The sequence below is a fragment of the Pipistrellus hanaki genome (genome assembly GCF_964339955.1).
Source record: "Pipistrellus hanaki genome assembly, chromosome: 18".
Lineage (NCBI taxonomy): Eukaryota > Metazoa > Chordata > Mammalia > Chiroptera > Vespertilionidae > Pipistrellus > Pipistrellus hanaki.
The window spans coordinates 32,987,629-33,008,478 of record NC_140520.1 but is presented as its reverse complement, the minus strand read 5'-3'; the positions used below and the strand labels follow the sequence as shown (position 1 = coordinate 33,008,478).

General features: G+C 59.2%; 1 protein-coding gene and 1 long non-coding RNA gene across 20 annotated transcripts in view; one reads left to right on the top strand and one right to left on the bottom strand.

The window, feature by feature from the left end:
• PLEKHA6 (pleckstrin homology domain containing A6) overlaps nucleotides 1–20,850 on the bottom strand; it is a 135,299-nt gene that overhangs the window by 27,471 nt on the left and 86,978 nt on the right. For 15 of the 19 annotated variants that reach the window (XR_014793332.1, XM_084865814.1, XM_084865827.1 and 12 more), the window contains 8 exons: nucleotides 13,701–13,781; nucleotides 12,892–13,006; nucleotides 11,283–11,387; nucleotides 10,518–10,590; nucleotides 8,038–8,138; nucleotides 4,350–4,552; nucleotides 2,307–2,792; nucleotides 506–1,007 (listed from right to left, as the gene is read on the bottom strand). Coding sequence is in view for 18 of the 19 variants with exons in the window: in XM_084865814.1 (XP_084721940.1) it covers nucleotides 506–1,007; nucleotides 2,307–2,792; nucleotides 4,350–4,552; nucleotides 8,038–8,138; nucleotides 10,518–10,590; nucleotides 11,283–11,387; nucleotides 12,892–13,006; nucleotides 13,701–13,781 (1,666 nt within the window). In the remaining variant the exon portion in view is untranslated. Of the gene's footprint in view, nucleotides 1–505; nucleotides 1,008–2,306; nucleotides 2,793–4,349; nucleotides 4,553–8,037; nucleotides 8,139–10,517; nucleotides 10,591–11,282; nucleotides 11,388–12,891; nucleotides 13,007–13,700; nucleotides 13,782–16,040; nucleotides 16,181–20,850 lie in introns of those variants that run through there. The other 4 variants (XM_084865826.1, XM_084865821.1, XM_084865823.1 and 1 more) reach the window with 3 other exon arrangements.
• Nucleotides 13,790–17,895, top strand: LOC311612744. Its single transcript, XR_014793341.1, has 3 exons — nucleotides 13,790–13,917; nucleotides 15,939–16,148; nucleotides 16,922–17,895. It is a non-coding gene; the product is annotated as an uncharacterized lncRNA (long non-coding RNA).

Here is a 20,850-nt window from a genome sequence, read left to right as displayed (position 1 = left end):
CTAAAAGGGACAGCCTTGCCTAAACCGGCTTGGCTCAGTGGATAGAGCGTCGGCTTGCGGACTGAAAGGTCCCGGGTTCGATTCTGGTCAAGGGCATGTACCTTGGTTGCGGGCACATCCCCAGTAGGGGGTGTGCAAGGGGCAGCTGATCGATAGTTCTCATCGATGTTTCTAACTCTCTATCCCTCTCTCTTTCTCTCTGTAAAAAATCCTGGCCATGATCTGTTCAGTCCTGCAGATCTGGACACCAGTGCCACGCTGCCCTCTTACAGAGAATGAGGGATCACGGCATAATCTGGCCTCAGACACAGAAAGCATCGTTCCTAGGGGGGCAAAGCACATCCCCCGGGGCAGCTCTCCTGGGGACCGAACCCCAGGGCCAGTGGCTCCCAGTGTCCCCACGTCCCAGATGCCCCCGCATCGCCCCCTCTTCTCAGCAGGTGGCGTGGGGCTCCTGGGGGCCTCCCGGGGGTGAGGATGGGGGGCAGGCTGGCGGGCGGCTCACCTTGGGAGAGCTGATGGACCGGCGCATCACGTAGGCGGTGGGGTCCACGTAGAGGTCCTCGCTGCGGGGCGGCAGGCGCTCGAAGCGGGCGCTGGGCGAGCGGACGGGCGAGTAGAGGCGGGGGCGGCTGTAGGAGCCCTGGCTGGGCGAGCGGGGCACCGAGTGGGACCGGGGCTGCAGGGACAGGCGGCGCAGCGAGCCAGAGGCCGCGTCCAGCTCGTCGTAGTAGACGGGCTGCCGGGAGGGGCTGGGGATCCAGACGGTGCCGCCGTCCTGCCGCCCGTAGCCGGCCGGCTCCTTCCACCCGCAGCCGTTGCGCTGGAAGGAGAGGCGCTTGTCCTCCAGGGCCCAGGGCGGGCTGACGCGGTCGTAGGCGGGCATGGAGCAGATGCTGTCCGGCCGCACGCCCGGCGGGTAGTACTGGTAATCGTCGGGGAACTGGGAGGAGTAGGGGCCGCCGTGCTCGGGGCCCCTGCGGGACATGGGGTAGAACCTAGAGGGGCTGAGGGAGGAGAGGACGGTGTAAGACGTGGACAGAGTAGGCCCGGCCCTGCCCAGCCGCATCCCTGAGCCCTCCAGCTTGGAGGGGGGCCGGGAAAAGGGGTGATCGAGTGAGGGGTGCCTCGGGCTGGCCTTGGGAGCAGCCCGGGCACCAGGTTTGTGTCCAGAGGTTCAGGGAAGACCCCATCCTCAGAGCTCCTCCCTCAACCAGCACCCTGAGCTTCCATCGCTGTCTCTCTCTCTTTAAAAAAAAAAAAGTATTTTATTGATTTCTTACAGAGAGGAAGAGAGAGGGATAGAGAGTTAGACACATTGATGAGAGAGAATCATCCATCAGCTGCCTCTTGCACACCCCCTACTAGGGATGTGCCCGCAACCAAGGCACATGCCCTTGACTGGAATCGAACCCAGAACCCTTAAGTCTGCAGACCAGCGCTCTATCCACTGAGCCAAACCGGTTTCGGCCCATCGCTGTCTCTTCAAATGCAATGCCCCCGGGAGAAACTGGAAGCCCCATTAGCCTCCTCTATCTGCGAGTGGATCTATCAGATCCTGTCCGGGAGGTGCTCAGAGGAGAGTGAGGGCCCCGGGCACAGGGGGAGGGCACGGAGGAACAAAGCGCGGCTCCCGCTCCGATGGGACCTGAGCCAACGGAGGCCTCGCTCTCCGGGCAGGGCGGCGGCCGGCGCCAGCCCACCGGCAGGGAGCAGCCCCTGCCCGCGCTGCCCGCGCTGCCCGCACTGCCCGGCCCCCGGGCCCAGTGAGAACCTCCCCCTGTTTGAAAGCCAGTCTCTCGAGAAAGGAGTCGGTTGGTACAGAGGGCAGAACCGGGGTCAATGAGTGGCAACACTTTGTTTCTTTTCTCTTTTGAAAAGCGGCCCATAAACAGTGGCTCTCACACAGTCAGGGCCGTTCAGGGAAGGGGCTGGCGTGGCGGGTGACCACGAGCCTCCTGCTGGCAGCGACGCCGACACACAGGATGTTGTAGGGGGGCCAGAAGCCCGGGGGCAGATGTCTGACTGGGACCCTCCCAAACTGCCTGCCTGCTTCCTGGGTCCCCCACACCCTGTGCAGAGACACTGGGTGCTCTGTCCCTTCCTGCAAAGGATGCAGATAGAGAGCAAGATCCGGCCGAGGGAGCCATGGGGGCGGCAAAGGACTTGGCCAAGCGGGGACCCTGGGGCTTTCTTGGCTTCCAGAAGGTTTCCAACAGGGGGTGCCTCTCCTGTTACTCCCCCAGCCCTGCCCTTAGAGGCACCAGCACCCCAGCTCCTCGGCCCTGCCCCTCCGCGGGCCTCACCTCCGAAGGTCCTCGGAGGGAGGCACCCCCCGACGCAGGTTCACCCACTGCTGGAGCTGGCTCATGGAGCTCTTGCGCTGGGCGATCTTGTCGGGGTTGGCGTGTGGGGGGAAGCTCGGCCGGCGCCCCCCGCTCTCTGAGTCCTGAGGCGGGAACGCCGTGCTCCCAGGCCGGCTCGGGGAGCCGTACTGCCAGCCGTTGGGCTGGGGGGGCCGCTCCCCGCCCCCGGGGACCCTCGGGCCGCCAGGGTAAGGGCTGCCTGGCTCTGAGGCTGCTTCCGGTCCGGCTGGGATGCCATTGGCTTTCGCCAGGGGCTCGCTCTGGATGTCGGGCCTCTCGGGCCTCCTCTCCGCCTTCTCGCAGCCTCGGCCGTCGCCCTCCCCTCGCGTCTTGGCCTCGGGCTCAGGGTTGGGGAAGCTGTTGTGAGGGGGCTGCTGCTGGTGGTGTTTGCTGGGTGGCGTGTTTTCCGAGTCCGGCTTCTCGTGGCTGCAGGGTGCCAAGGGAGATGGCGTGAGAGATCCCAGCCCCGCACGGAGCTGGGTGGGGGGTGGTACACTGGGAGGGAAGAAGGGAGGGGAGGAGGATGGGCAGAAAGGTAGCAATGGGAGCCGAATTTACTACATTGCAATTCTGTTGCCCAGTGACTAGAAAAAGTCATCCCATCTGCAGGGGCGTCTCTTTCTGCCCTCCAGGTCTCCTGCGGGCCACTCCACTCCCTTCAGCACCGTGCCTCCCTGGGGACCCGGGTGGGGCCACACCGGGGAGGCCCCGGGCAGAAGCTGTGGCCTCAAACTGCACAGCATGGAGACATGCTAGTTCCCTTCCCAAAGCCAGCTTCTCCCGGGACTGACTTCTTGTCAGAATATAAGCTCCACGAGGCAGGAACTCATCAGAAGTTTGCTCCCTCGTCTTCCCAGTACCCGACTGAGTGCCACACACATTGCTTTTCCTAGTAGATGCTTATGAAATGATGAGCGAACCCCTGGAAGCATGCTGTCCCAGAGCAGATGCCAAACTCAAATGGACAGCCCTGCTGAGGTGGAATCTCATGACAATGTTCTCCTTAGAGTTTCTCAAATTAAACACATTCAAGCATTGATGTTGAGACATTGGTTGGTCAACATGTCTCAGGCATGTGCATAGACTTGGAGTCTGCACTGTGACACTTCCTTCTGGGTCCCTGTAACATCTACTCAACACTAGTTCGAGGAGAGACAGGCGCCTAGACTGCGGCTGGGGACATGATGGACACAGCCATGTACTGAGTGCTCACGTGATGGGCACAGCCATGTGCTGAGTGCTCACGTGATGGGCACAGCCATGTGCTGAGTGCTCACGTGATGGGCACAGCCATGTGCTGAGTGCTCACTCACATGATGGGCACAGCCATGTGCTGAGTGCTCACTCACATGATGGGCACAGCCATGTGCTGAGTGCTCACATGATGGGCACAGCCATGTGCTGAGTGCTCACTCACATGATGGGCACAGCCATGTGCTGAGTGCTCACTCACATGATGGGCACAGCCATGTGCTGAGTGCTCACATGATGGGCACAGCCATGTGCTGAGTGCTCACGACACCCCAGCACTCTGCATACTGGCTAGTCCTCACAACGGCCTACGAGGAGGATCATGATTGCTGCCTCTGAGGCAAGGAAGGCCAGGTCCACAGAGGTGAAGCCACTTAACACGGAGGTCACACTGTGTACGTGACCAAGCTGGGATTTAAACCCGGGTCTACCTTCTGTAAAGGCTGTGTACCTCACCTGCACAGCCCAGAAAAACTGAGCAAGTGACCCTGGCCTTTGGCTCCTGGACAGGCCCCACCAGAACCCGGTTCTCTCTTGGCCTCCACCAGCTCGGAGAGCAGAGGAAGAGCCGGCCAGGGGAACAGACCACCGGCTCTGAGATGGCCTTGCCCGGGACCCTGCTCTGTGCTCCTGTCAGCACACCGGGTTCGGCAGTGGCACCAAGAGGGGCCCTTCCTCTCTCTTCCTCTCTCTAGCACTCCCCCCAACAAGGCCTGGGACCCCGGCACTCACTTGAGGCGCACAGCTTGGGGCACGGACTTCTGGGCTGGGGGGATCTGGACCCGGGCAGCCTCGCCCATGGCCTGGATCCAGGCCTCCTGCTCCTCGGGGCTCTCGGCGCTGAAGAAGTAGGTGCGGACACCGGCGTGCTCGGCCTGCGGGGAGAGGCAGTGCGTGGAACTGGCCCCGGCCTCGTCCACCCAGCACACGGTCACCTGTAGGGAGAAGACACGGAACAGGTAGTCAGGAGGACCCTTCCTGGGGCCTGCAGCTCTTCTTCCCACGTGGGCAAGGGGAGGAGGGTGGCCCACGGGTACCCCAAGAGCTCCAGCGGGTGCCAGGTGCCTGCCTGGCTAGCTCTCCAGGACATCACGGGGCAGCCCGGGCGAGCTCACCTGCCCCGCCTGAGGTGATTGGAAGCAGGAGGGACAATTACCACGCCCGCGCGCCCATCGGATTCTATCTTTGGTTTGAAGGGCAATTAGCCAGAGTCTGGGAGAGATCGCTGGGTCTCTGAGAAGCCAGCTCTGCCTCTTCCGTGCAGAGATGGCCTGGCCCTCTCCTGGCATGCAAGGGGCATGCACGCAGGCAGAGCACGCTACCTAGTCGGCGGCCACGAGCAGGTGCGGCGGGCGGGAACCCAGAAGGAAGGTCCTGTCCAGAGGAGGGTCCTCACGCAGTCAGGAGGAGGAGAGCAGAGAACAGGTCAACCAAACACCAGAGGGAGAGACAGAGACCACATGGCGGGAGTGGGGAGGAGGGGAGGAAGCGGAGGCTATTCCAACAATCCCCTCCTGCTCGGGGTTACCGCTGGGACCACAGCACCCAGCAATGCCAGCTCAGCCGCCAGGAGGGGGAGCGCAGAGCTTGCACCAGGGAATCCGGGCTGGTGGAGAGAGGATTCCTAGGACTAACCCTCCCTCGTTCCTGCCCAGCTCTGGTCTATGGAATGGGGCAGAGGGCTGAGGGGGGGGGCCTATTTGGTGAAAGCCGAGATTCTTGGGCCCAAGGATGAGAAGCTCCAGGCCAGAGTCCATGTGGGACCTCCGCACCCCCCCCCCGCAAGGTGAGACCCCGGTCTCCCAGGAGAAGCACGTTTATCCCACCCTGCTTGAGAGCCAGACGTGATTAAGTCTCCGCTGGGGACCTCCCGTGGCCCTCTGACCCCTTGGGTGCTCTGAGTGTTGACAGGAGAGAAGACGGGGCTCCTCTGACCACGCGCCAGGGCTCTCCTGAGCAGCAAAGTCAAACCCACACCCTCCGAACGCCCCACATTCCATCGCGGCCCCTGCCTGCCGCACAGGACACCGTTCTGGCAGGAGCCCTTCCCAGTGAGGACACATCCTCTGTGCCCAGTGAGGACACATCCCTGTGCCCAGTGAGGACATATCCTCTGTGCCCAGTGAGGACATATCCTCTGTGCCCAGTGAGGACACATCCCTGTGCCCAGTGAGGACATATCCTCTGTGCCCAGTGAGGACACATCCCTGTGCCCAGTGAGGACATATCCTCTGTGCCCAGCGAGGACACATCCCTGTGCCCAGCGAGGACACATCCTCGTGCCCAGCGAGGGCACATCCCCGTACCCAGTGAGGGCAGGGCTGGTCCTCCTGCCCCTGGACCCTGCCCGTCCCCACCCTCAGCAGGGGCAGCACAGAGGCAGGGAGGTGCTGAGGAAAAGGCAGCGACGCTGTGAGGAGGTGTCTGGGGGTTGAACTACACAGGGACATGAGGACCAGGGCTGAGATGAGCCCTCTGCGGTGGAGAACACAGGGGTGTCGCAGAGGAGGGACGCGGGCGGGACCCTCGGGGTGTCCCGGGGCTGGTAGGAGTGGGCAGCGAGTGAGCTCAATGCTCAGCATCTTGTGACCCTCCGAGAGCAGAGCATTGCTCGGGCACCAGGTGCAGGGAAGGCAAAGGCATGCTCTTTGCACTTGAAGAGTCAAGGTCAAGCTGGAGGACAGGACATGCCCCCGGGGAAACGAGGAGGGAGCAAGGGCCAAGGAACAGCTGCTGGCGACAGGGAGGGGGGCAGAGGGCCTGGGGAAGGCAGGGCGGCTGAAGGGCAGTGGGAGGAACACCCGCCTGGAGCCAGAAAGGGGACCAGAGAATGGAGGGAGGCGCCTCAGTGGGGTGAGGTCCACCAAGCCCCCTGGGGCTGGGGCTGGGACAGGAAGGGGTCCTGCATTCAGCAGTGGGCCAGGCAGGGACAGTCAAGCTCATTATCAGCCACCCAAGAGTTTCACTTGGTGGCCACAGCAGGACAAGCCTCCATCTATGACTGCAGCCCTCCCTCCCCTGGGGAGGGGCCTCTGAACAGCCGGGGTTGGAGCCCTCTGTGGCCACGGAGCACTGCTCTCCCATTGGCTTAAAGAGGCACGAGCTCCTTGGGGGACGGGGAGGGAGGAGGGCGGTGAAGGCCCAGCAGTGAGATCTGGGGTGTGTGGTGGGGGTGCCAGCCATCGGTGTTCCTCCGAGGCCGGCCGAGCTCCGAGCACGCGTCTGCACACGTGTCTGTCACACGGGCGGGTGACAGGCTGTCTGCCTGTGTGGGCGTGCGCGTCTGCTGTTGGCTCAACAGCCCGGCCCTGTTTCCACAGCGAGAGCCGGCTCCCCGGAGCCCGAGCTTTATTAATTGTTCATTCTGTTCACACCTCCGGCAGCCAGGACCCCGGGGGGCTGGAAACTAATTATGTGCAGGGAAGCCCCTCCTTGTCCCCAGAGCGGCACCTGTGTGTGCGGCCCACCGCCTCTCGCCTCTCGGGGGTCCAAGGGGGAGGACAGGAAGAGGCGGATTCGGAGGCTCGGGACCTGACCTGGGGTGACCTGCAGGTGACCCCATCCCTGCCAGCTCAGCTTTAGGGCTGCAGGGCCTTGGGCAGCGACTCTGCACTGGGAGAGGGGGCTTGGTGCTGAGAAAACACACGGGCGGCAGCACAATTTCATGTTTGGAAAAGGGAAAGGAATCTAGAGCCTTGTCATCATAAAATACCCAAATCGTGTTTACCAGGTCGTGCATTTTTAAACGTGAACAAGCCCTGCCTCGGAGGAGCCAGCTGCAGCCTCTGAGGGGCTGGTCCCCAGGGGGCTCCGGGGCAGCGTGCTGAGCGGGCAGCTGAGCACACTCACTCTCTCCAACTGCCTCCATGAGGTGTGCTGCTCTTGATTATAATGAAACTCAACCCCCGATTTCCGCTAAAGACTGAAATGCCGGTCAGTTTGCTGTAGATCTGGTTCCCTGGGCCCACGGTGGGGAGGAAGACTTTCCAGAAAGAACCTCAGCCTCCCTCCAGCCCATGCCCTGCCTCGCTGCCAGGTGCCTGGCCGCTGGGCAGAGGGTCCCCAGGCTCAGAAAACAATGGGCTACATGCATCGCTATTTATCCTAACAGAGCTGGTACGCTCCTCCAGCCTCCCAGGAAAAAACTGGGGTGCCACCGAAGCACCCCTCTACTGGCCTGCCCTGGGGAGGTCACCCACCCAACCCCCGGGACAGAGGATGGGGTCCCGCACGGCCTCTGCTTAGCCTCAGGAAGCCCGCATGGAGCCCAGGGCACTGCCCACTCGCTCCCTCACTACCACTCCGACTCCTCGGAAGGTGGCTCTGGACCCTTCTCCACCCCCCTGTGCTCTAGGAGAACGGCCCCCCACCCTCACCCCGCCCCCATCTGACCTGGGAGAGGGATTTCCGGCCAACTGACCTTAAAGGTGTGTTTTCGGCTGATGTTGTCCGAGGGCTGCACCGCAGCCACCCGGAAGCTCAGGAGGGGGATGCTGCCCAGGATGCTCTCCTCCTTCTCATCTGTCAGGAAACAGAGGCAGGTGAGGTGCGTGCGCATGTGTGTGTGTGTGTGTGTGTGTGTGTGTGTACAGGAGAGGGGACAGGAGCCCGTCAGCCCTGTTACGATAAACAGACGCACAGTTGTTGCTCGTCTGCAGTAGGCACACAGGGCCGCCCACACCCGCACAGGCTGTGCTCTGCACACCGCACCTCCAGGAGTATGCTCTTGGATCAGGCACTGGGGCGTGCTCTCGGCGTGGCTGGAGGTGAATGACAGGGCAGCAGCCCCACCCTCGGGGAGCTGACATTCTAGTGCACAAGCAGGCAAACCAACCAGAGCCCCTTGTTCTGCGTCAGACACTGTCCCCAGGGAAATGCCTTCCTGGGCTGAACCCTCTCAATAGTCCCGTGAACAGGGGCTGCTGTTATCCCCGTTTGCTGAGACTCGGAGAGGTTAAGCAGTTTGTCCAATGTGACTTAAGTAGGAAGTGGCGGGCTGCTCTTTGAACCCCGGGAGTCTGACCCCCACGCTGTCATTCTTAACCCCTCCATTGCACCGGGCACAGTGCCTGCCCAGCACCAGACTGCTCCAGCGTCTCACATACACAGCGAGATGGCGGGATGGGGTGTGGGGCGTGGACGGTGCCCTCTGTGGTCTGGCTCCTCTGGGGAACTGTCTCTAAGGTTCCCCCAGGCACCCAGCAGCTTGCTTTGTCCCCTCCCAACGCACACGCACATGCACACTCTCTACATCTCTGTGTCTCAGGGCTCTCCTGCCCCTGCATGGCCTCCTGGCCCTCTGGTCCCTGCATCAGGCTAACCACCATGCTGTTACATAATTCATCCTGGATCTCCAGAGGAGCCTGACGGATTAGCTAGTCGGGCACCCAGCTGTCGGCAGGAGGCCCGGAGGGCAGGGTGTGGGACAGGATGGGGTTGGGGGGTGCGCTAGGAGGGCATGGCAAGACACTCCCCACTTGCCCAGAATAGCTCCTATGCCCTGGGCTGGAGATGCTGCAACCCCCCAGAGAGAGTTCAGGAGAAATCTCTTAGGGCTCATAATCTCCACTAGTTCCCCCTCTCCTCTCACTCCTCACTGGCACAAGGTCCTTGGCCCAGCGTCCAGCCTCCTGTGCAGACCTCAGCGTGGTACCCGGAGGAGGGCTAAGCCGAAGGAGCAGGAGGGACCAGGCCTGGAGACCAAGAAAGCAGCCCCTGGAGGAGACGGCTCTGCCTGGTACTGCCCAGGCCTGCATTCAGGGGGTCTCCTGAGAGCACCTCAGTGGACAGGGGCCCCCAGAGCAGTGCCCTTGGACATGCACAGATGTTTAAGGTTCTTCTCTCAGGCCACGCCCAGAGTCTCTCCTCTGAGGAGATCCTGGCTTCCCCCAACGTTGTTCACACTGTGTCCTGGAGGCCCAGCCTGGGCAGATTCCTCTGCCCCAAGCTCGGGGTTTCTTCTGTGACCCGACCTGCATACGCATCCCCGTCCTGCTCTCTCCTCAGAGCTCAGGTGGCAGCAGCTCAGGGCACAGGAATGGCAGCACTGGGGAGGGTGCGTGTCACTGGGTACAGCCTTTGTTTGCCAAAGTTAATGATTCACCGAGTTGCTCCAGGAAGGCCCAGAGGAGTCAGGGCTCTGCCATTCCCGGGTATGGAGGGCACAGAGGGGCGCAGAGGAAAGGGGCACAGCCCCTTCTGCTGCAAAGACATCTCACCCTTCTCTACCCTGTGCCCTGCGTCAGGGGGACAGGACCACGCCGTCACCACCCTGCTCGCTCCCTCTGTGCTCCCCCTGAGACAGGGTTGCTGTGTCCTTTTTATTTTATTTTATTTTTAAATTTTTAAAAAAATATATTTTATGATTTTCTACAGAGAGGAAGAGAGAGAGATCGAGAGCTAGAAACGTCGATGAGAGAGAAACATCGACCAGCTGCCTCCTGCACACCCCCCACCGGGGATGTGCCCGCAACCAACATACATGCCCTTGACCGGAATTGAACCCGGGACCCTTCAGTCCGCAGACCGACGCTCTACCACTGAGCCAAACCGGTTTCGGCTGCTGTGTCCTTTTTAAAAGCACCTTCCTCGAGGTTGCTGCACCCATGCTGTCAGATCTTTGCCCTCCTCCGCTTTGGAGAGGGTCGGGAGTGAGTGCTGGGTGGACCAAGAGGGCAGAAGCTGGGGCTATGCGTCTATTCCACGTGGACGGAGCACCTGCTAAGCCTGCGCTGAACACAATGGACAAGACCCGCTGCCTTCCTGGACCGGATCGCGCGGTCCATGGGACAGGAGGCAGAGCAGCATACATGCTCTGGCCAGTAGGTTCCCTGCTGGTAGCGGTCTGGCAGAATGGGAGGGTGGTGAGCCCTCGCCCCCGCAGGCCTGGGGCAGGCTCACCTTTGTAGTAGAAGAGGCAGCGGTCCACCAGGACGAACCAGCGCTTATTCCACTGCTTGACCCCGGAGCTGGCCTGCGGGCACGTGGGGAGAGACAGACGGAGGGGCTGTGAGCGGGGCATGGAGGAGCGGAGGTCACGAGAGGAGCACGGCACTGACTTTAAGGACATCCCGCCTCTGGTGGCAGCTCGGCCACTGACAAGTAGCAGCAACCCCCTCGAGATCCCGGATGCAGGCACCTGACATGGGGTCATTGCCTGTGACCTTGAGTTCTGTCATCTTTGGCCTTGGGGCTTCCCCTCTCCTTTCCCCTCCACCCCCTCTGGAGATATAAAGGGCAAGAAATGAGCCAGAATGAGTGAGCAGAGGGCAGGCAGGGGCAGTGGCAAGGACAATGGGGAGAACTACTGGACAGAGACTTAAAGAGACACCATCCCTGCCACAGCAAGAGGACCAGCTGAGGAGGAGCCCGCAGGCTGCTCCCATAGCGGGGGTGACCTAGCACACTTCAAAATCATTGTATCCGCCCATCAGGAAATCTAGCTGCATTCCCAAATATGACACCAATTTCTTCCTGTGTGATTTTTGGGAAGATACTTGACTTCTCTGAGCGTTCATAACATCCGCAGACTTATTCACAGAAATATACCAAATGAGCAATGGGAGGACGTAGCAAGACAGACGCGGACTATGGTGAGCCCGGAGGAATCACAGTGCTACAGGGGAGACAGAGCCCTGGGCATGGGGCAGAGGGCAGGGGCCTCACCTGTTTGAAGAGCCAGCCCGCCTTGGTGACAGGCGTGTTGAGGTTCCGCTTCATGGAGTGTGAGCGCTTGCCAAAGGCGATGGCCTTGCGGGATGTCCGGGTGGCCTGGGGAGGCAGAGAGAAGCTAGCTTGGCTTCTTCCCTCTCCTGCTTCCCTTGCCACTGGCCAGGGGAGCAGCTGGACGGCTCTGGGTTATACCGCCCTGGGGTAGCCCGAGGCACCCTCATGCTGGGAGGCCCACGTGTGAATCACGGATGTGTTACCAAGCCTGACTTTTTTTTTTATTATTTCCAAAATCGGGCTCAGATAATAATCCTGCCTGTCTGACTTCAGCGGGCCTTTTGGGGTTTCCTTGGGGAGAAAGTAAGATTTTTCATTTCACTCCTGGCCTACCCTTCTGCTACTGTCCTTACTCCTTTCCTCCCTCATCGTGCTTTCTGGAACCCACTCAGCTGCATGTACCTTGCCTGTACCACCATCCTCTCAGAGTCATGTGCATTCTCAGTGTCCAACACACCACGGGGCTGGGAACACGGACACAAGGGTTCTAGCTCCTCACTGTCATGTGGATATCACCCTTCTCCCACATCCTGGCATCAGCTCTCTCCTGAGGCACCACGGATCTCCCCTGTTTAGTCCTCATCACCATCAGCTTCCAGAGCATCGTTCCGAGCCGGTCATCCTGCCTGCCTAACTGCTCTCCTGTGCCGGCCTGATCTTGCCCCCAACTGCCCTCTCCTGCAGGCCTGATCTCACCCTCAACTGTCCTCACCTGCCGGCTTAATCTCATCCCCAACTGCTCTCCCTTGCCGGCCTGATCACTCCTCAGCCGGAACCACCATGGCTTTGTCTGGAAGGAAGTCTTATGTCTGGAAGATGGCCAGTCGACCCAGTCTAATTAGCATATTACTTTTTTATTAGTATATATACAAATCTAGTCTGTTAAATTTTTGGAGAGTACTCCATTGCATGACTAGACCACCACTGATTGTCTAGTTTCTTAGAAGAACAGTGTCTACTCTTCAGTGTTTTTCCATCTCCCCTTCCACCTCCTCTTCCACCCTCATCACACCACTGGAACTGCCCTAGTCAGGCGTCCAGTTACCATAGTGTTGCTAAGCCCCATGGTTGTTTTCATCCAAGTAAGATCTCATCACATTGACCTCTCAGCAACATTCTTCTCTGGATTACTTCTTACTCCGGAGACCCTCTTCCTTCCTCCTCCCTTTCTGAGCTCTCCACTGCCATGTCCTTCATGAGTTATCAGTGGTTCTCAATGAGGGTGGGGCAACTTTGTTCCACAGGGGTCACGTGACAATGTCTAGAGACATTTTTGGTTGTCACATGGTGAGTGCTACTGGCCTCTGGTGGGTAGAGGCCAAGGATGCTGCCCGACATTCTATAATGAATCATCCCACAGTGCAAAGCATTACCCAACACAAAATGCTAACGGTGCCGAGGTGGAGAGCCCCTGGTGCAGATGCTGGTATTCTGTGAGGCTCTGGGCCGAGCACCTCACCTGCTCACTGGAGCCTGCAGACAGAGCTGGACAGGCTATTGCGTTTCCCAGGATTCCTGACCGACAGCCTTCCTTGGAGGCTGGACTCACCCGGACGCTGGGCCGCTCTGGAGGGACCTCGGACACCATGTTGTGGTTGGAAATGTCACTGTTGGTGGTAGCCGGGCGTTTTCCACCTGCTTTATTGGACATGTCCAAGGCCGATCTGATTTCAGGTTGACCGGAAGAGAAGAAAGAGACTATTCAGAACCGAGAAATAACGGAAACCTCCACCCCTGTCCCACCCTGCCACCCCCTGTTCCAACATCAGCACAAAATTAGATCCCTCGGTGCTATCAAGAGGTCATCGCAGCTACTCCCTCAGCTCTTCTGAGACTATCTGCCAGTAATCCTGCAGTGTCTCCTCTTTTTTTCCTGTGAATTTATTTTAAAAAAAAAACAAAAAACCTCAACCCTAGTACTCTGGAACTCCTTTCCCTTATAATTTAAAAGACACAATAGCCCAGCGCACTATGAGAGTCATTTAATTATCTTTCTTCTTCCCCTCACTGAGCCAAGATGCAGAGCGAGTGGAATTGGCATTTGGCTCCCATGGTTGTACCTGATTCCCTCACCTCTCCCCTCAGAGGCCCCTGGGTGGTGTGCCCAACTCCGGCCTGACTCGCTCCTCTAGCCCAGCCTGTGAGAGGCACCAACCCAGGACCTGCTACGTTTTGGGGAAAGTAGATGAGGGAGTCAATCCAAAGGGTCTCAGCAGTGTCCATCCTCTGAACTGAGGGGAGTGGCCCTAAGTCCCTTTGCTCTCTTTTCCCCCTTCCTCCCTGCTCCTTCCCGGAGGAGAAGTGTCGGGGGAGGTGGCTAAAGATGGGAAGGGCAGTCAGGGAGTGGGGCAAACTTACGTTTTCAAGTCAAATTTTTTGTTTTCTTCCGGGACCTGGCCAGTCACTGGGTGTAGAAAGGTGTTCCGTCTTTCATTGTGGCTGTGGAGGCAAAAGAGAGAAGTTGTGGTTAAGACGAGGAAAGCAGAGGCACCGCAAAGGATGAACTGTCCCTGGGCAGTGACGGGACGGCGACCACGTGGGAGCTGGTCCCTCTGTCCTCCAGTGGGATCCTGAGGTAAGACGGAAGCAAATGGAAGGCCGGGCTGTGGACAGAGCAGCACAGTCAGGTTGGGGGAAGACACCTTTCTCTGGTCAGTGTTCACTACTTACCAGACACCCCTGAGGCTGAAGTGAGCCCCCCGTAACCTGTGGTGTGGGGCAGGCAGGGAGGGGACTCCAACAGCCAGGATTTCATGTGTGGTATTTCCCCTCCCAGGGACAAGGCCCGCCAGTGCTCCACATAAAAACTGCTCACTCATTTCTGCTGAGACAATCCTCCCATGACCTTGGACTCCCTCCCCTGCTGCTCTGTGTTCCATCTCCTTAGGAGAAATGCAAGATCCAGAAATGCCATTCCTGAGCCTGGGCTGGGACCTCTCTTCCCCCATCTTCCCCCCTCTTCCCCCCTCTTCCTCCCCCCCACACACACCCACACACACACTCAGTCCAGGGTCTCCCAGGCTAAGAGCTATGGGCATGTCCCACAATAAGGTTAAGTGCTGGCTCAACAGTCAGATCGAATGAAGGGATGTGTGGCCCAGAAGCAGGGTGCTGGGAGGACAGCCTGCAGGAAGCAGGGGGCATGGGCCAGGGCGGGGTCTGTGGAGCAATATTGTGGAGGCTCCTTTGGAAAGTCCTGCGGTGCCACCCAGCTGACTGAATGCCAGGCCAGTTCCCTGGTGGCTCTTTGGGGAGATGGGGAAGGAGATGAACGTGGAGGGAGCTGGTACAGTGTGTCTAAGCCACAGAAGGCAGCCATTTGAGATGGATTCGCCACACAGGGGACCACCTGGCAAGAAAGTTGTAGGAGACTCAAGCATGCAGCCAGTGAGGGCTGGAAGGGTGCTGAGTCCTCCTCGCCCAGCCCTGGAGAGACACAGCCAGACAGAGCCTGCTGAGGTTGTACCGAGGCTGTGGGTCCTCACGCCGGCCACACTAGCACTCCCACAGCGGGGGCCAGCTGGTCAGCTGGTGCCACGGGAAAGAGACCTGAGCCTGGTCCCTTCAGCTGCACAAGAGAAGTAAAAGAACCTTCTGGAGACCCTTTCAATAGCCCCAGGACACATCCCAGTCCCCAGGCTGTCTGTTGAAGCTAAAGATAATATCAAAGGGTATTTTTTCAGCTTCCAAACCAACCATGTTGAGATCAAATTCCAAGGCATTTAGTAGATGGGAGCACAGCCGGGTGGTGGTGATAGCCTAGGGCCGAGGTCGGCAAACTGCGGCTCACGAGCCATATGTGGCTCTTTGGCCCCTTGAGTGTGGCTTTTCCACAAAATACCACGGCCTGGGCGAGTCTATTTTGAAGAAGTGGTGTCAGAAGAAGTTTAAGTTTAAAAAATTTGGCTCTCAAAAGAAATTTCAATTGTTGTGCTGTTGATATTTAGCTCTGTTGACTAATGAGTTTGCCGACCACTGGCCTAGGGGAAATCTGGGTTTTGCAGCCTGGGCTTGCTGGCCAGGACCCTGTCCTGCCAGTGTCCATCTGGCCTGGATTCTAACATTAGTATATTGATCACCTGCTCCTGCTTCTCAAACTCTCTTCCTTCCTCCCTGCCAGGTACAACCAGGATGCTCTCCTCAGCTTACCCACAGGGACCTTTGCAAGGATGGGTAGCTGTTTTCAGTCACCCTCATCCTTGGCTCTGCCCCCCAGGGCCCAGGGGGCGGGCAGTCTGACAACAAAGGTCCTTCAGGTGCCAAGGTCTCTGCTTTTCCATGTGGCACAGAGCACCGGTCCCCACCCCAGTCCCCTGTGCTTTACACGCTCCTTTGCTAACGCTGCTGACACCTTTCCTGCAGGCACTCGTGTACACACACACACACACACACACACGTGCAGACGCACGCAGTCTGCTGTCAGCTGGCACTGTTTTCAGGGCACGGCGAATTCCTCCCTGCCCCAGACTTTCTACCCAGCAGCCCCTACAAATGACGTCCTCTCTCCAGCCCGGCACCACCAGTACCAGCACAGCTTCCCCTTGGCAAGCACTGCAATGCAGCAGCCACTGTGACCTAACTGTCTCCTGCCTCCAGGGCGGGTCGGCAGACCCCACACTCTGAAGCCCGGGCCCGAGGAGCCGCCAACGCCGCCTGCTCTCACTTCGCTCCGCTTATGTCCACTGAAGAGATCCCTACCTGACCCGGCGATCGGCCCGGAACTTCAGCATCGTTTTGGCAGCTCCGTCCCCGCTCAGCAGCCTCGGAGGACCTCCCAGCCACCCTGCTCCTACCATCCTCTGAGCAGTAAGTCCTCCGGTCCCTGGCCGAGCTCCAGACACTGCTGCTCACCCCCCTCCCGGCTCTAGCACGAGGGAAAGGGGCGGGCTCTCCCCAGGTGGTGGGAAGGGCGCCCAGGTGCTCTAGGGGGCCTGTGGCTCCTCAGCACCCAGCCCCTCAGAGTGCTCCCGGCAGAGTAAGGCGAGCAGGGCTGCTCCTCCCAGTCCAGGTCCCCCAGGAGGAGACGCTGAGATGGAGATAGGCATGGGGAGCAGGTGTGCAACCTCAAGCCAGTCAGACCTCCCTGAGCTAAGGACACAGCGCGGCTGGGCAGGTGGAGGAGGCTGGGGCTGCCTGTCTGCACAGCAGAAACACAGCCAGCCGGCCTGGGGAAAGGCGGTCCTCCCTGCTGCCGCCTCCCAGCCCGGATGCTCCGATCCTGTGGGCTCAGGGGTTAAATGCAGCTCCGGATTCGTGTGCTATTGCTGCCCGGGCGCCGGGGTGGCTCAGTCCCCTCTCTCCTCTCCCAGCCTGCCCAGCCTCCTTCTGTCTGGACAGGAGCAGACCGAGAGAAGCTTTGCCAAGTCCCCCGCGCTCCCTTCAGACACAGCGCCAGCTCGCTTGCTCTCGGCGTGGGGTGGTCCAGCGCAGGAGCACGTGGAGCGGGTGCTGGGCTGGTAGCAAACACCAGCTTCTTTGCTCAGGAGACACGGGAGGAAGGCTTCTTCCCAGAGCGCGTGAGGAAGAGGGCAGCAGAGGGGCTCGGGGTCACTGCGTGTTGATTTCTGAAAATCTTCCAGATGCGATGAGATGACCTCCAGCTGGCACCGTCAGATCTGCTCAAGGGCAAGGAGAGCTGCAGTGCCGTTCACTCCCCTGAACTCTCCGTGCCGCCGATGATGGTCCAGTTTCCCCTTCTCCGGACATCCTCCGTGGGGTAGGGCCCTGGGGCTGCAAGGGCCTCTGAAGGTCACCTCCTCCATCCCCCGCCTCCAGGCACGCCCGCTGGCTCTCCAGTCTCCTCAGTGCCTTGCTTGCTTGTAAAGCGTTCCAGCAAAGAAGGCTCCAGACCCACTGTTGTCTTGTACTGCCGAGATGTCCCTGCTGGTACCGATCTCCAGGTCCTCTGGCTTTCCAGATTATTCCATGTTTGTCTTCGGGTGACAGAATCCTTTCTGACCAACGCAGGTCCTTTGAGCAGCACCAGGGATTCTGTTGACGTCATGGCCTGTTGTTTACGGCAAGCCTGTGACGTCACGACAGACCCCGAAAGGGAAGGGCTAATCGAATTTTTGGACCGAGGGTAGAACGCGGTCAGAGAACAACGCAATCCATGACCAGAAAAGCAAAGGGACAGCGTTATTGTTTAACCCATGAGGGAACGAGCTGGGGCCTCAGCTGCTGATACTGAAGCAACTAATCCTGAACTCCAAAGGCCAGTGTGCTCAGACATTGATTGGGTGGTGTGTTTGCAAATGCTTTGTCCTAATGGCAAGAGGCTTTGGGTCCCAGATGCCACACCCTCGCACCAGCTCCCTGTGCCCCGCTATGGGCAGGAAGACTGGGGGCCTCCCCCGGTGCCCTCCTGAGGCATCTGCCCATGCACGGCAGGAGCTCGGCGTCTGCTGAATGAATGAGCCAGTGAATGAACAAAAGAAACTCGAGTTGCTCCGGTTTCATTTTTATCCACCTGCATTTGGGGTTTGACATTCTATCACCAAGGGCTTCCCTATCTCTGCTCTCTTAAAATTAATTACTTCCTCTCCACGAGAGGAGCTGCTTCTGCCCCCTCGCTCCCTCATTCGGCTCCCCTGCCTGGCTCCCCCTTGACTATCCAGCTTGGCTCGGATCCATCTTCATTAGGAGGGGAAGAGAATTAAGCTCCTCGGCTCAGGAGGAGGGGGCGGAGGTGCATGGGGAAAATGAGTTTTTCTTCCTCCAGAAGCGAAAATACCCCCTTTTCCTTTCGGGCTGCGCTCAGGGGCCTCCCACAGCCTCTGCTCAAGTTGCAGGTTGAGTTACTTCTCCCAGTAAGAACAGCACGGGGAACAGGAAGGAAGGCTCAAGGGTTTGCCCGGCCTGTTGAGAGCTCTGAGGTCCTTGGTTACGTCAGCACGCGGCACCCACAATGTCTAGCCGGGGTTCTTTTCCTTTGCCACTGAACTGCACAGACGGCTGGTTAGCCAGCAGGAGCTTAGCAGGTGCCGAACACTAAAGGAGGAAACGGGGAGGCCGCCATTTCTCTCTCCTCTGCCCTTTCTTCTGGGGGAGCAAAGGGCCTCCATTTCTCAAGGACAAGTGGTTCTACACCTCCAAATGGACCCCCCAATGCCACCGGGGAAAGGCAGCAAAGTAGGTATGGGGGTGGAGGCAGGAGCACCCTTAAACTCCTGGGCTGCCCCCTAGGTGTTCACCTTGGCCTCTGTGCCTATGAAGGCGGCCTCCGGGGCAGTGCCATCCGTGGAAAGAAAATTGGCTAAACCAGGCTTCCGGTCCAAGATCCAGTGTGAAGTAGTACTCTGATTTGACTTCTCGCGTGAAAATGAGACACCTTCTAATCCTATAAAATGATAGCTGCATGCTTCCAAAATGTGCACTGTTTTGTGCATAAGATATCACGGTTATGATCATTCTGCTTAAAAAACAGAGAAGTATGCCAGGTGCCGGGTAGAAAATGACGTCACACGGTCTCAGGCGCCAGCAGGCTGGGCACGCGGGGCTGGCATTCCAGAAGTGCCAAGACCAATGAGCGACAGAGAGGGGAGGCAGTCCTCTCCGCTTGGCAGGCACGTGTCTCTCCACCTCCCGGGGCTTTTCCACAGCTCCAGAGACGCTCGCAGCCTCCGAGTCCTCGTGACAGCCTCACTGCAGGGACAAGTGTCCTGGTCCCTCTCCAGGCGTCTAACCCCCCCCCTCTCCCCCAAGAGCCGGCCTCTGTCGGAATGATGTCTGGCACCACACAGTCAAAAGCAGCACATGCAACCTGGGTCTTCACAGCCCTTGCAGGCATGCATGCTTGCACACACACGCACATACACACACACACGCACACACGCACACACACACCCAGGCTGGACGCCCAGAGCTCCCACTGTGATAAATATTCAACAACTGGAGAAAGACACTCAGCTCCCTGCAGCCCCAGGCCCCTCGGTTATCTGCCCTACGCCAGGCCTTCATTTCCATGGCTCCCGAGAATCTGCTGATGAGAATTAGCTCTGGCCAGGCCTCCTCATCCTCAGACGGCGCTGGCTTCTGGCAGCACAGCTCATTAGATGGAGGGTGGCCGGCTGGCCGGCGAGGTGAGTGGGCGGCAGGGCGGCCTCTGACCCCGCCCTCTCGCTTCCTTCTCCCCCTAGCAAATTCCAAGCCAACGCGGTCCCCACTCCAGGGAGAGTTTCTGCGGTCAGAGGAGGAGAAGGTGGGAGAGGTTTGGCTTCCTTTCTCTCTCCTCCTCCCCCTCTGGATCGCATCATTATTTTCAAGGCACTTTATCTGCGCCGGCATTCCGTCCCAATTAAAAACCAGCCAGGCTTACATTTCCAGCAACCCCGAAGTGCCCGCTTCCTGGAGCGCCCCCAGGCATTCCTGGGAAAACATCCGCTCCCCAGCCAACCTCTGCCCGCCAGCCAGAGTCCCTCTGTGGTCCCCACTGCTTCGCACACAGAGAAGAGGCACCAGAGAGTCAGGCCTGGTGGCCCCTTTGGGCACGTGCAAGTGAGGAGCCCTCGGAGGACGCGGCCTCCTTTCCATGTGCTGACCACCGACCCAACACCAGGTGCAGGCTGGGGCGGGGGGGGGGGGGGGGGGGAGGGGCGCCCGTCAGCTGCCAGCGTCACACTTGCACTTGCTCTCTCTCCTCTTCGCCCTGGCCCCGCCCCTCCTCCTGTACCACTGTCATTTCCAAACTGAAGCCAGCGAGCTTAGACCTCTGAAGATGCTCGGTAAACCTGTGCTGCTCTTTCTTGCTTAACTCTGCCAGTGCTCACCCCCTCCCCACCCTTGGGGCCTAAATGCATTTCCTTCCCTGCTTCCCGCGCAGGGGAGGGCCACACCACGTGGGCCTGCACCGCAGGCTGACAGCACAGAGCTGGCTGCAGGGAGTCCGCTCCCGTGCCCTTCACATTGGCCACATTACCGAATGCCAGTCCTGGGCTCGCCATTTCTTTACTGTCTGAACACAGTGCCCCTCCAAGTGTTAACACGGGGTTCTTGGCCCAGAGAGCAGCATGGGCAGCATGCAGGCATCTGCCCCTCGCCCCGTCCCAACGTGACAACCTGGGCCAAGGGGTGGAAATCACGAATAAGACCCAGGTCTCCCTCCCCCACCCCACATGGATGTCCTTCCCTGAGTCTCACTGTAGCATCTCCTAACCCCGGCCCTGGGCCTCTGCCTCCCTTTCCTCACTAACAGGAGAGGGGGAGCCGAAGGCAGCAGGGAAGGGCGGGAGGGCCTGTGTACTCTTTAGTCAGGCTCATTGTGTGCACGTGTACACGTGTCTAGGTGCATATATGTGTTTATGCGTATATCTCTGTGTGCGTATGTGAATGTGAGCATGTATAAATGTGTGTATGTGTGTGTGAGGCCTGAGTGTGTGTCTGTGTGTTGTGTGCATTGTGTAGTTTGTGTGTCTGTGTATGTGTGTGTGTGTTGTTTGTGAAGTATGTGCCTATGCCTAGTGTGTCTGTGTGACATGTGTGTGTAAATGTGGTGCATGAGTGTCGTGGT